The sequence below is a fragment of the Somniosus microcephalus genome, chromosome 20 (genome assembly GCF_052327205.1).
Source record: "Somniosus microcephalus isolate GS21.2 chromosome 20, FLI_Smic_1.0, whole genome shotgun sequence".
NCBI lineage: Eukaryota > Metazoa > Chordata > Chondrichthyes > Squaliformes > Somniosidae > Somniosus > Somniosus microcephalus.
The window spans coordinates 43,359,607-43,373,914 of NC_141006.1; the positions used below are offsets into that span (position 1 = coordinate 43,359,607).

General features: G+C 37.6%; 1 protein-coding gene across 22 annotated transcripts in view; it reads left to right on the plus strand.

The window, feature by feature from the left end:
* The window catches only part of macf1a (microtubule actin crosslinking factor 1a), a 628,388-nt gene that overhangs the window by 533,459 nt on the left and 80,621 nt on the right, over window positions 1-14,308 (plus strand). For 19 of the 22 annotated variants that reach the window (XM_085962506.1, XM_085962516.1, XM_085962528.1 and 16 more), the window contains 6 exons: window positions 1,060-1,226; window positions 3,356-3,515; window positions 6,027-6,353; window positions 7,616-7,700; window positions 10,874-11,115; window positions 11,283-11,489. In XM_085962506.1, the coding sequence (XP_085818632.1) occupies window positions 1,060-1,226; window positions 3,356-3,515; window positions 6,027-6,353; window positions 7,616-7,700; window positions 10,874-11,115; window positions 11,283-11,489 (1,188 nt within the window). The remainder of the gene's footprint in view (window positions 1-1,059; window positions 1,227-3,355; window positions 3,516-6,026; window positions 6,354-7,615; window positions 7,701-10,873; window positions 11,116-11,282; window positions 11,490-14,308) is intronic. The other 3 variants (XM_085962527.1, XM_085962526.1, XM_085962523.1) reach the window with 1 other exon arrangement.

Sequence of the window (14,308 nt, forward strand, 5' to 3'; positions counted from 1 at the left end):
GAATGAGTTCTAAAGTTATTTTGTGAATTCTGCAATTTTACTTTGGTTTTATATTGTTTTCAACTGTAATACTTCATATTGCCTGCCCCTTTTATAGTGCGGTTTAATTTGTGGATTATAGTAGAGTTAACAGCATTCAGTAACAAAATGAACGAACACATTAAAACTACTGAACCTTTTAGGTTTGGGGTGCAATGTGAAAGACTTTTCTGGCCCTCCTGTAAACCTTGCTTGAAGCCTTTGTTTCACTGTGTGAAAAGAGTGACTGATCTGCATTGTACTTGAAAGGGCAGAGGTGTGTTTATGGATGTCTTTGGAGTTGAAGCAGCGTGGTTCCAAGAAGGTTAGACTATGGAGTATTCTGCAGGTACTGGAATCGGCCCAGCTGGATGAAGTTGAATTTATCTGCTCGTTGCTGGAAATACACAACCTTGTATGTGTGAAAAAGCTGGCTACCCTGGCGATGCCCTAAAACAGGGTCACATCGGTCTGTGGTAAGCAGACCTGGGACCTCGCTGTTCCATCAGACCGGGGTGAATGGCTGACCAACTCAATGGGGTCTACAACAGGGAGCAGATCTCCCTCCAGGCTGATGGTGTTGGCAAAGCTTCCAACTCCTTCTGGCCTCTTCTGGGAGGTGTGTTGTACTTGACGATATTCTTTTCCCCCATGCCCCCATTGCATGGAAGAGCACATGGCAGGTCGTGCAGCTGTGTTGGAGAGTCAGGGAAGGGAGAAGTAACTGTTTTGGTTTATTGTTTCATTATATTATTATGGGATGGAAAATCTGTTACAGACTAAGTAATTTATTTTTCCTTAAAATATACAAGCATTCAATACAAACCAGAACAGAATAGCTGAACATATGGGAAATGTTTCTGTAGGATCTTGTGAAGAATATGGCAAGTATAAAGGGTTTAAAGAAAGCTGGTACTTATACAGCCTCTCAGGGCAGTTAATTTGCAGCATTGTTCCACAGAAAAAAGCGAGATTTAAATCTGAAGCCACTTGGCAACTGTTGATTCATTTGTGCTTTAAAAAAAAATGTTTTTTGCCCAGCTCTTGCAAAGACTACTGGATGATCGCAAATCCACAGTGGAGATTATTAAGGCAGAAGGAGAGCGGATTGCAGAGTCGGCAGAAACAGCTGAAAAGGAAAAGATCCAGAAACAACTGCAGTGTCTGGGGGAGAGATGGGACGGTTTGCTCAGCAAGGCTGGGGCAAGGTACAAGGTCTTTCCATACTCACGTGGGGAGAGACAAATCATGTTTTTGCTGTGTATATCAATCAAAGTGTTTTTAAAACAACTTTGTAGAAACATTCTTCACTTTTCCAGAATTGAAAGTTCCCACCATAGCCATCCTTAGTCATGGAGAGTTTGAAGTCAAAACTGAGTGCAGATTACACATTGTAGCTTTCATTTAATGAATTCTGGCTACTTGACTTAGAGTGTAATGATGTTGTAATTGCTAAGCTTCATATCCGTATCATGGAAAGAAAAAACAAACAACATTAAAATCAGTTGAGCACAATTTTCATTTTAATGTTTTTAAAATTATTAGATTTCATTGTGCAAGTGAAATGTAAAAGTGGAAAGTTTGAAAGCAGGAACTGTTTTCAAACTGTTGCTTTTATTAATTTCACACATGTGAAAGGTACAGAAAATGCATAAAAAGCAAAAATAAAGTTGCTGCATCTGAATTCAGCAAAACCTTGGCATATATTTACTTTGCAAACATTCACATGAGCACTGTACATGAACTAATGGTGAGATTTTACTGCACATAGTCAATGTGGAGTAAAGTTTTTATTGTGATGGCTGTTGGGCTTGTAAACACTTGACTGCATTACCGTTGTAGTAACTTTAGAAAACATGTGCATGTGCAGCTGTGTAGAGGATCACTGTCAGCTGGCTTTATAACAACTTAAAGCAGACCCAGGTTAATAGTTTTACTCCATTTTAGGTCTATAGGCCCATACATGTCAATGCACTGTGTGTTCAAGTGTGTAGGCATTAGAAAGAATACCAAACACCCCAACAGCTTCTACTGAAAAGAGCACACTAGCGCACAACCAGTTCCTCATTCCTATTTGAAAATTCTATTTCAAATACTAGGTATAAGCATTAGATTTGGTATGAATCTAAATACAAATCCATTAAAAAACACACAGCTATATAGGCATTTGCAAAGTGATATGTCTACACAGATGTACACATTTTGTACGCATTCATACAACCTTCAACTTCCATCATAGTGGATGTGTGCAGCTGCTAATGACTACAGAGGAGGGTAGATTTATGAGATTTATGACTTCCTTTCCCCTGTAGTTGAGTGAATTCTTCTGAATCCATGGTTGTGTAGTGAGGGGTGTTGTATATTTGATTCCTGGCAGTACTAGTGCTAGATGTGCATCTGAATCACTGGCAACTTAGTGGGAGAGAGTGTCTTCCAAATGTTCCTGCAGAGGCTTTTCTCTGCTTAGTAACTAAAGTTGTTAAATTTGAGCATTAGAATTGTGTACCATGCTAACCCAAAGTCTGCATTTATCCAAATGCTTGCCCTTAAAAGTTAAGAGAACTTAACAAAGTGTTAACCATACAGCGTGTTTCCTAAAGATGGATAATACAACAGTTATAATGTTTACTAAAGATTGACTTTTTTTATTCATTAAAAAATTAGAAGCTCTCTTTAGAAAATACTCCAAATCCACTTCCAAAACTGCTATCTGTCTTAAGATGTCTTATCAGTGTCTCAGATGATTAAGCATTGTAGAATACCACAAATTTGCAACAAGAAAAAGGGAGAATACATTTCTTTATTTGCCCAGATGATATTGATAACTTGAAAATATTCCAAATATGTGACTGAGCACAGTACAGTACTACTCTCGGGAATAAAAGTTATCAGTAAATGTAACCTTTTCCACTCAAAAGATTTAAGTCTCAGCAGCCAATGCGGATGATCATTTGCACGGTCATTTAATCTGTTATTTGTCAGTTTGTCCCAGTCAGATATTCACACTGACTGCCTATTGCACTATGTCTAATGTCATCGTGCACATGCCTTTGTAGCACATGTTGATGTATTTGTGCATAGTGTCTAGTTTATGTGCCCACAGCTCCATCAGTTAGGTTAGATTGTTAAAGTTAAAACTGCACTTGAGTGAGCTAACAACTTGTTTGTTCTGTCTAAACTGGGATATATTAAATGGAGTATTAAGATTTTATTTCATGGAAAACAGTTATCCTGGATGATTTATGATGCTGTTTGTATAAGTGTTTACACTGCAATAATACTTAAGCAGATGGGGACCATGTGTTTCATCACAATGTCTTGCTTTGTGTTGATGCAGGCAGAGGCAGTTAGAGGACATTTTAGTCATTGCAAAACAGTTCCATGAGACCGTAGAGCCCCTGAATGAGTGGTTGACCAGCAGGGAGAAAAAATTGGCCAACTCTGAACCTGTAGGAACTCAAACTGCTAAAATCCAGCAGCAAATTACACGCCATAAGGTAAGTGGCAGCATTTCCAAGGTATAACTTCATATGTCACATTGGAGTGGGTTAGCTGTAAATAAATGACATGTTGTAACAATATTAGATTGTTTCAACTCTGTTTTCTTACTATCATAGTACTTTAAAAAAATGCATAAGTTTCACATATTCCTATGTTACAAAATGCTTCAGAATAACTCCTAACTTTGTTCTACTGAAGTCATTTATGGACTATTTTTAATTCCAAACTATCCTCACTGTGCAGCTCCTTCACCATATAAAAACAAAAGAGCAGCAATCTTTTCGGAAAGGAAATTGAATGCACCATGTACCCTGAGTATAAAATAACCAATGGTCTGGATTTACAGAAATGTACAAGATTCCACATTGGTTTTGGATAAATGCAATATTGGGATGAAAATCCAGCACAACCATCTTTCTGCCCCTCCCCCGTCCACCATAACAAAGCTTGCCAAATGCAGTGATGTGTGCAAAAAAAACAAGCTTCCCTTTGTTTGCGCGTAGAAGAGCTCGGCCTTTTTTTTTATTTCTATTTTTTAAATGAATGACATGGAAACACTAGAAAGAGAAGATAAGCTGGGAGTAAGCCAGGTTTTCACAATGCCATTGAGCTGAAGGAAGAAATACTACTTTTGTTGGGGACAGGCCAGGATCTGGTTTGTTGGTTTGAACTAAAATCGGATCTAATTGGATTTATCCCTAGCAAGAACCTTTTGTGTAGGCATGTGCCTGTATCACTCATGCACATTCTTACCCAAACTATCTTAGGACTGCAAGTGCCTTCATATTCATATAAACCAGCTGCTGTCATATCTTGTCTCACAACCCCTTTGGTGCTAACATCTTAAATGGAAGTGGCGTACGTTTGCCCACTATTACAAGGAAATAATATTAGGATTTTCTAATGTTTTATTGCAAGAATCATTGGTTTTATGTTCAATTAAGAAACAATTGTAAATGTGCCTATTAAAAAATAATTTTTAACTGTTTGTAACTTTTAATGAAGCTCTTTCACCCCCACCCTACCTAGCTCTAGATGAGTGTTGGGCTCCACTCGGAGGCTCATGAAATTTTCCCCTTTTTATATTGCTAGTTTTCTCCCCTCTTTTACTGTAAGCATTGAGTTTTCGCTGGCATAAGGTTCCACAGGCACCTTTTCAAAGCCTCACCCAAGTGGCCTTTATTCTTGTGTTAGTGTTGACAGTAAGTTTCAGCAGGCTATTTTACCATGGTGGCACCACAATCAAGGCCATCCTGTCCGTGCCCAACATCCATGCATGTGAACTTCAAACAAGATTCACAATCAGAAGATTTCCTTCTGCCTGAACCAAGGGCCCGATTGCTGTCTGAGCTGAGATTAGCTAACTTCTGGCATAAAACCTAGGACCTTCCTGGTTTGTATGGCACATCCATTCACTGGACAAACCAGCTCATTGGGGAGCCAGTTTGAAAATGTAGTTGCATTCTTAATTATTCCAACTTTGCTGTGCTAATTGATTGCAGTCGGACAAAGAGATGGAGTGCTGGTCAGCAGCGGTGATGAGCTTTATTTTGCAAAATAGGGATAACTTTTGAAGATCAGTCATCTGTGGTTTCTCACCACGTGTTGGCTATTAATGAGCAACATCCTTGGGAGAGTTAGTGACATTCACAGCTCAGAGTTGTCTCTACCACATTAAGGATAAACAATAATGGTGGAAGGCAGCCCTGAGAGACACAGAAGTATGAATAAACTTTTAGTGGAGTCTGGGTAGAGCATTTGTTTACACACTGTTTCACCTTTAGAACATAGGTTGAAATCCTGCCCAAATTAATGGAATGAAAGTCTCCTGTCTCTAGTTATAAAGAATCTGTGTGCAATATGTTGGCCAATTTCAACTCTTCTTAGTGATTATGGAATCGGTTGTAGAAATGTTACATACAGAAAGCAGTATCAAAGTGTTAAGACATTTTATGCATTACTAGATTGGGAAGAATTAGCTTTGCAGATGTTTGCTTTCTTGCACTAAGACAGCTCCATTTATTATTCTGTTTGCTTTGAGCTTCAAAAGCATTTTAGACTTTTCTTTGAAGTTACATCAAGATTTCTTTTTTGTTCTGGCCTGTTTGTCAAAATTTTTGCTCCAGACTGTGTTTAAGCTACATTCCTTTGGCAAACTGGCTATCAGTTTGGAAAAGAACTAAGTATATATTTGGATTAAAATGACCATTGCAAATTTATAGCCAAATGTTTTCTGCACTAGATCCAGTGTGAATGGTATATGATCTAGATTAAAAATGCCTCCAATTCCTCCTTGGTGTTTTTCCTCCCCTTTTTGCAACACCTTGGAAAGTTTTGCTATGTTAAAGGTGCAATATAAGTGCAAGTTTATGTTGAAGTTTACAGGAGTTTATTTTGATGCAGGCCTACCATATAACGCATTGGTTCCTTTTTCCTCTGTGCTTTTTGTTGAAATTTTTCAATTCATAATTCTGTTTCTTTATGCTATAATTTTATCCTTGGTTCAGGCCTTGGAGGACGACATCACAAACCAAAGCCAGAACATGCAACAGGCAGTCAGTGTCGGCCAGTTTCTCATGACGTTGAGCGCAAAACCTGACCAGGAGATGGTAGAGGATAAATTGGAGTCTATCCAGACTCAGTATAGGGAGATTAGGGACAGGTGTAGCCGAAAGGCAGCCCTGCTCCAGCAAGCCCTTGCCAATGCCAAGATCTTTGGAGAGGAGGAGGTGGAGGTGTTGAATTGGCTGGCTGACGTTCAGGACAAACTCAGTCTGGTGACCATCAAAGATTACAAATCTGACATCCTGCATAAACAACACAAAGAGCAGCTGGTATTTCATTTATTTTTTTTAAGTTTTTTCCATCTGTTGTATTAATTTAGTTAATTTAATCTATACTTCACCAATTTCTGTTTAGTTAATTTTCATTCATTCTGATTTGAATAACTTCATTTTAAAGTTGTTTCAGTTGTGATTTTTCGGTTGAATTTTAGCATTTGTTTCAAGGTTATCTGCAAGAAATATAAAAGATGCAGTTGAAGTAACTTCCCCCAACCTAACTTGCTATAAGAGCAAGCTTTTTTCTTAAATACTTACAAATAATGCTTTACTTATTAAAATCCTGAATATTTGCCTTTAGTTTTATTGCTGAATTTATGTTGATTCTTCTTATCCTATAATTCTAGGTTTCCCCATTTGTCTTGACACATTGCATCGTTTATAAATGTTTTAAAATACAATAAAGTAGACTGAAATATTAAATCACATTCATGTGGCCAAAAATTTAAGTATTTAAGATGGAGACAAAAATGCTACAATAATGATGCCTCCCTGACCATTTTATGGATCTGTTTTATTTGATTTAAAAAGGAATGTCATGGTTAGAAGTTAGTTCTGTTTTGATGATTCATATTTTGGCAATTTAGTTGTTGCATGCTAAAGACCAGCACAAATGCATTTACCAATCTAAGGTAAGGTTGTAAACACATTTGAAATAAGCATTTAGTCCAATAATGCTGTGAACATTTACAGTAAAATAGTGTAATAAGGTTAAAGAAAAGCAGATGCTTCATATTTTAATAGCAAGATTTGAGAAGTGAATCCTTAGACATTCAATATTTTGGTTTAACTCTGTGGATAAATTGGATTTTCTAAAAAAAAAAAAAAAAATCTATCTTATTTTTGGCTGTTTTGCTAATTGCACTTTTTTAAATTTCATTTTGAATGTCATCTATTTGATTCATGTACTTAAATTTCACACATATGTGGCTTATAAAGCAACATAATTCATAAAACTATGCTATAACCCACTTATAGGTTAATGCTGACCAAAAATAATTTTGTGATGTAACTAGAGTTGAGGAATATGTATAAATGCATATTATAAGGAGAGGTTCTGAGGAATCACTGCTCGTTTCACAGTCATTCTCAGCACTAGTAAAAGCAGCTGCTCTGTAAGTTTACTTGCATTTGGCTGTGATTCAGATTCGGTCCTTTTTGAATCCCTTAGCATTAGAGTCATGAGAAGCAGGAATGATGTTTCCGTAGAAACCTCACCATCCTTTTATTAAGCAGCTGCAATGATTTCTTTGTAGGCTCTGAATGATGACATTATATCCCGGAAGAAGAATGTAGATCAAGCCATTAAAAATGGGCAGGCCCTTCTTAAACAAACTACAGGTAACAGTTCAGAAACACTCTAAACTTATTTATTTTGTGTTTTTGGTATTGATCTGCTAGGAATGTTTTAATAAGACCAGCAGATACTGGACTCTAGCGTGAGGGAAGTTGCACAATAAATGACCAAAGATTTTTTCAGTTCTAAGATGTAAACTTTAATCAAGCGTTTGAATTCATTTATTCCATGTTGCCATTGTGTTGTCACTTATTAAAGCCCAACATCCATTGTGCACAGTGCATAAAGACACCATCTGCCAGCTTCCTGGCATCAAGAATTGCAGTTGGAACAAAGCCCAATCCTATCCTTAGTAGTGAATGAGTTAAAATATGCACTCTCTAAAAACATGTTGATTAATATTCTGCAACAGAATGAGAGTTTAAAAAAAAAAAATTGTACTCCAGGTTTAACAACAATTTTTGAGTAAGGGCTTTTTTTAAAAAGTTGGCCCTTATCTATCACATTGGGGACTGAAGTTCTAAGGTTTTTATGGATGCAGGATATACATTTCTATTTTATAGAAGTTGTATGTTTTGTTTTTGATTGCTTGATGATCTCCATCCAATAGTGCAGGTGGACAGCCTACTTCCAGTCTTTCTCTCTTGAACTGACTGCTAGGAGATGTGCAACAGCGGCAGAAGTGATCGCTGGTACAATTTTTTTTCTTCTTCCCAAGGTTCTGTATTGCATTCTCGAATGATAAAACTGAAATTGGGAACTTACTTTGTGGGAATTGTGGGCGTGATCTTGGTTACTCCCACTTTGGGGCACAGCTGCACTGTGCCATCCTGCTGTTCCTAATTGGTTGACATTCTTACCATCACCTTATGCCAGAACAGATAAGAGAATATCTAAAACATTTTTAAACATGGGCCATTCAGGTTTACAGCCAATCTCTTGTTTTCTTCACAGATTCCTCATCTAAACCCATGAGACAAGTAGCATCTCTATTATTAGTGTGCTGAAGAAAATAGAATGTGTTGATTTGTGAAGTGTTTCCAAATGTGATAAAGGAATGCTACTGTACTGCTTTAGAGTTTTTTTTTAAACCGCTGGTGTTCAATTCTGCTTTTCAAATGCATTCTAACTTTCATCAGTTCTTGGTCACCTGCCTTCCTCTTAGTTATCACAGAGCTACAGCTTTCTGCAGTCCAATCCACAAAGAAGCCTACACATTGTTGCTTTTGTTTCAGAGGTTTCCTGTCTGTTTAATGCAGTGCAAGCCAAGACTACGTTGGCTTAACTTAATTATAATGCTGTTTTATTATTAATGCTTTATATTGCCACAACAAAAATTTCGTTTTTGCTTTTCCTCGCCTCAACCCGTGCTATTATCCTCTTGATAAAAGTTTGCGTGGGTGCGATCAATACTATTTCTCTTGTCTGCCAACCTTAAATGTGCTTGAGTGATGTGGGAAAGAACCCAACTGATCAGTTTTACTTTGCTCCTTTTCTTGTCTTGAATTGTCATTAGTCCATTGGTGAACAAACCAGTTTTCTATATTAAAAACAAAGCTCTCGTTCTCTCGCATATAATTTTGATGTACTAGCACAAAGGTTAAGAGCAAGGTGAGAAATTGTATTAGTCCAAGACCGTGCACTACATGTTTTTATCAATTTCTAGTCGTCATCTGAAATTTTTTAAAATGGAAAGTTTTACCACTAGTTCCCACATTCAATCACTTTGTCCTGACTTTGCAGAACAACTAGGCTATTTGTAATAAATCAAACACACAACGCTCCAGGGGGGAAATGTGCAAAATGGATATAGTGCAAATACATGCCATGTACTGTAAGTGGTTGGTTGGTTTTGAGATGCAGTCTCTTGATTCACTTTAGTTTCTTTCTAACAAGTCACAGATGTAGCCTGATTTTATAGGTTGGAACTCTGATTATTTTATTGAAAAGCTCACATGACATAATGGAGAATATTAAAGTTCCCGCCATGCTTATATTGAATCTTCTTAAAAATAGATTTATCACCACATGTTGTAGAACCAGAATATATAATCAGGAACAGCATCCAATACTTTCTATTTGTAAAGACAATCATAACTCAAGTTATGTACTCCTCACTCATGAAATAATTGATTATTCTGCTGTTCTTTGTCCTGGAATCCTTTTATAACAGAGACTTAAAATACAGAGGATACAATATTACCAGCAGTGTGATATGATTTGAATCTCCACAAGTAAAGCTAGCCATATATTTATCACTTTACTGATCATCATACTATTAACACTGGAAATATGTTCTCTTTTTAAAAAAAAAAAAAAAAATCCTCGGTATTTGTATAGTTAATATAACAAGAAAATATGTTGAAATGATACTGTAATCTGACTTAGGTCATTGCCATGCCATTACCAGTCATTTTTTTGTTCCCACTAATATTTCTGTGGTTTAAAAGAGATACTCACTTCCTAGTGCAATCACCCAAGTAAAGCAAAATATCATCAAATAAATAGAAACATGCTGCTAAAATATATATTTTTTAAATCATGTTATGTGTTTTTACATTGGAGATCTTAGTTATTTGTATTGACTAAATATTACCATTGCTATACATTCATCAACTATTATTAACTCCTCTTTTGGATTCATGGATGTTTATTTAAACTCTATTGGGTAACGTGATATGTATTTACCGGTGTAGTTGTTGATGTGTTATACCAGCAGACTACTTTGTAAATATTTAATTAATTCAAAAGAAGTAGACTTCAAACACTTTGGAGTCAATAAGTTAGATAAATGGATTTTTGAGCTATCAAATGGTATGCAGGGAGTCCAGCAAATTAAGTTGAGCTTGTGTCTGTGCACAATTCACCATCAGGTATTTGTAGCTGAGATTTTACAGTGCTTCAAACTGGAGATTTTCTTTTTTTTGAGTGGATTGCCAGAGCAACTTTTTTTTTTGAATTGAAAGATTTTTGTAGTGTATTACCTGCTGTTGCAACATATTGGTACATTTACTGCTGCTTAGAAATGTTTAATGTATATTTAGATGTCTGTTTCATCCATTAGAGTATTGACAGTGTGATTAGTATTAAGACTGAGTTAGCATTAACAATGATGAATCTTTAAAAGTATTTTGTTCAGTTCATTGAATATTAACATATTCCTATTTCTTTGTGTGTAACTACCCAATATTTTGTTCACTGATATTTGTTTCCTCAGGTGAAGAGGTGATAATAATTCAGGAGAAGTTGGATGGTATTAAGAGCCGTTATGCAGAACTTACTTCTTCCAGTTCCAGAGCACTGAAAACATTGGAGCAGGTTCTGCAACTTGCCACAAAATTCCAGGCCTTTAATGAAGAACTGTGTGGCTGGCTTGATTCTGTGGAGGCTGAGCTTGCTGCAAGCACTCCACAGTCACCAGTTGGAGAACAGATTCCACAGGTTCATGAGAGACAGAAGGTAAGCAGAGCAGTCAGACATTCAGAATCGGTGTAAGTGAGCTCTCGGAGGAAGGAAAATGGGATAATATATCCACACTCTCTTGTTCTTGTAATCTGACATGTTCAATTAAATACTACAATCTGTTTTGCTTAACTGAATATTAAACTCATATGCTTAATATTCAGGAGTTAAAGAAGGAAGTGATGGAATACAGGCTGGTCCTGGACACAATTAATGAAGTGAGCAATGCATTACTGGAACTGGTGCCATGGCGAGCGCGAGAGGGTCTGGATCGACAGGTGGCAGAAGCCAATGAGCGATACAAAACAGTCAGCGACACTGTCACACAGAAGGTCGAAGCAATAGATGCTGCCATTCAGAGGTCACAACAGGTAGATTATCTTAGAAACATACATAGAAATGTTTTTGCAACAGTTCTAGCCTGCAAAGTATGAGTATCCAGATGTTCCAAAGGCTAAGTAAGTGAAATTGCCCTACTGAATACTACAAACACCAAGTGTGGAGACAAACCTGAACAGGGATTTTAAGCTAACATTTATCATAGCAATAATGCCTGAAGAGCAAATTAGAACCTGTATAGCCCATGAACCTCGGAGGTCTGGCCCATGAAGTCCAGGCAACTCCTTTCCACTTGCTCTTGTATTTTTTACTCATTTGTCCTGTTTGTCCTATTAGAATTTTGTAGGTGTGTTCTTAGTGCTGTTGCATCATTGGTGGATAAATCCTACATCACAACACCAAAATTTGTTCGTATCAGCAACTTGATATATGTGCAAATTGATGGGAACACTAATTTAACATTTATATATGGCACATGGGAAAAATGGTATGCACCTAAGTAGCCCACAAAGATGAGATACTTGAACACTTCTGTTGTAGCAGATGTGCATTAACCAGTTTCAGTGGCTAGACATTGGACAATACAGACACTGGACAATGTCACTCCTATTAAGATCTTTACTGTAAACTTGTAAATTAAGTTAATTGTGCCCTAATCCCTAGAACACTGTTTTATAGAGTAGTGGGATGAAGATTCTGGCCGGAGGCTTCTACAAGTTGAGCTGCCAATCTCAGCAGTAATAATGTGGAAAGGCAGTAAGTGAGGCCAGGGGCTTCTCCATGGGAATAAAAAAGTCAAAAGGAGAGTACTCCTTTGTACCTAATGACTGCTATCAGAGTGGCTTTGGCGAGGGCTTGGGAGCAGATTGCACCCTCCCTCAGCCAGAAATTAATTGCAACATGAAGAAATCCAAGGAAGAGGAGAAAATGGATTTAAAAACAGCTCTTTACCTTTTAGTGTGTCAGTGCGAACAATAACCTGCCTACTCTAGGTCTTGTAAGCTATTAGTATTCTAACATGATCATGAGCATCCAGAGTGAAAAATTGTGCCATGTGCCGTGTGTAATGACATTATACAGGAAACTCTTTTTTATCCGGCACCGACTGGACCGGCGTGTTGCCGGTTTATCAAAAATTCCGGATGACGGAGAGGGTTATCTACCGAGGCTATTTTTAACAAAGAAAATTTAAAAAATCAAGAAATGTGCAGTATACAGTAATTGGGTACTCACCTACAGAGTGTTGTGTTAAATGGATGGTGGAAGATGCTTGATTAAGTACAGTACTGCCAGTTGAGGGTAATGCAATGCAATGACTACCAGCAGCGTAGGAGACACAGTACCCCTGTAAAATGGCAGATCAGAAGAGACTACCGGCAGCGCGGGAGAGTCCGACTCCTGTTACAGGGGTTTTGAGGTGTTCCGACTCCCGACAGCGCCAAGAAGCCGAGTAGTGGCAGTTGGAGAACTACCCCCACTGACTAACTCGGCCACCGCAGGAGACTCGGACTCGGCAACATTGCCGGTTATTGAGGTGTTGTTTTCAGAGCGAGAATTTTGCCGGTTAATAGAGCATTCCGGATATTTAGGTGCTGTTTAAACGAGAGTTTCCTGTAAATGCATTCGAAAAGAATGTGTTTGACCCTGAGCTGACCTTCCGACCCCATATCCTCTCTTACAAATATTGCCGACTTCCAACTTTGCAATATCGCGCACTTCTTCTACCTCAATCCATCCGTTGCTGAATCCCTTATTCGAGTCTTCTGGACTCAGTTACTTCACTGCTCTCCTGGCCTGTCATCCTTTTAAGACAGTTCTTATAACCCACCTCTTTATTAATAATTTTCACCCATCCTAATTTCTCCCTCTTTGGCTTGGTGTCTGTTTTCCTTGCACCTCTGTGAAGCGCCGTGGGACATTTTTCTTTGTTAAATGCACTGCATAAGTGCAAGTTGTTGTGATGTCACTATCCATAGCAACCAGAGACTACTTCCCCACACCCTAAGAAAAGTAACTACAGAACAGCTTGTTAATCCATATGATTGTTTTAAAGTTGTCTTTTTTTGTGTGTGCATGTGCATCAATTTTCTGGAAATATATGGCGGTGTGGGTTCTGTGACCATTGCAGTAACACTATGGGGAAAAACTGGATGTTTGTGTGATGCATGGTGCAAAAATTCATTGCATTGCAGTTTCCTTGCTCAAAAGTACATCTAAGTGTTCGGGAAGAGTTCCTACTTTACAATGGTTTGCAGAATTTCAAGAATGGTACAGCCCAACAAGATGGCCCAAATGACAGTCAAGTTTCATGAGTTGGAGGATCTCCAGAACCTGACCAATGCAGCCTACTTAAAAAAAAAAAAAAGCCCTTCTTACAATTTAACTCCACCTGATTTAGTGTTTTCTCTGCTGTCACAGTCGTCCAATAGATGGTACAATGAGATGGAATGATTTTGAAAATTACATCAAATATATTATTTCCATCTGAATGAGCATTACAGTTGAAAGCAGTAACTTAATTATTTGTAAAGATTATATTAGTCTAGTTTTTTCCAACCATAATGCTGATGGTAACCTATTTAAAATGATTAAGTTATCATCAGCATTATTATCAGCAAATCTAGGCCACTGTCTGTTTTCATATTGGGAAAGCAGGTGCCAATTGGTGGTTGTCAAACCCACTATGACTTAAATCCAGTGGATTGATTCAAACTATCTTTGCAGTACAGTATTTGTGAAAGAAAGGCTTAAACACTATTTAACTATTATGTCTGTGGTAGATATTGTCAGTTTTATGTTGGGAGGAGTTAGTAACATGAAATTCAAAGGATGGTGCGGTGGATTTTCCCAA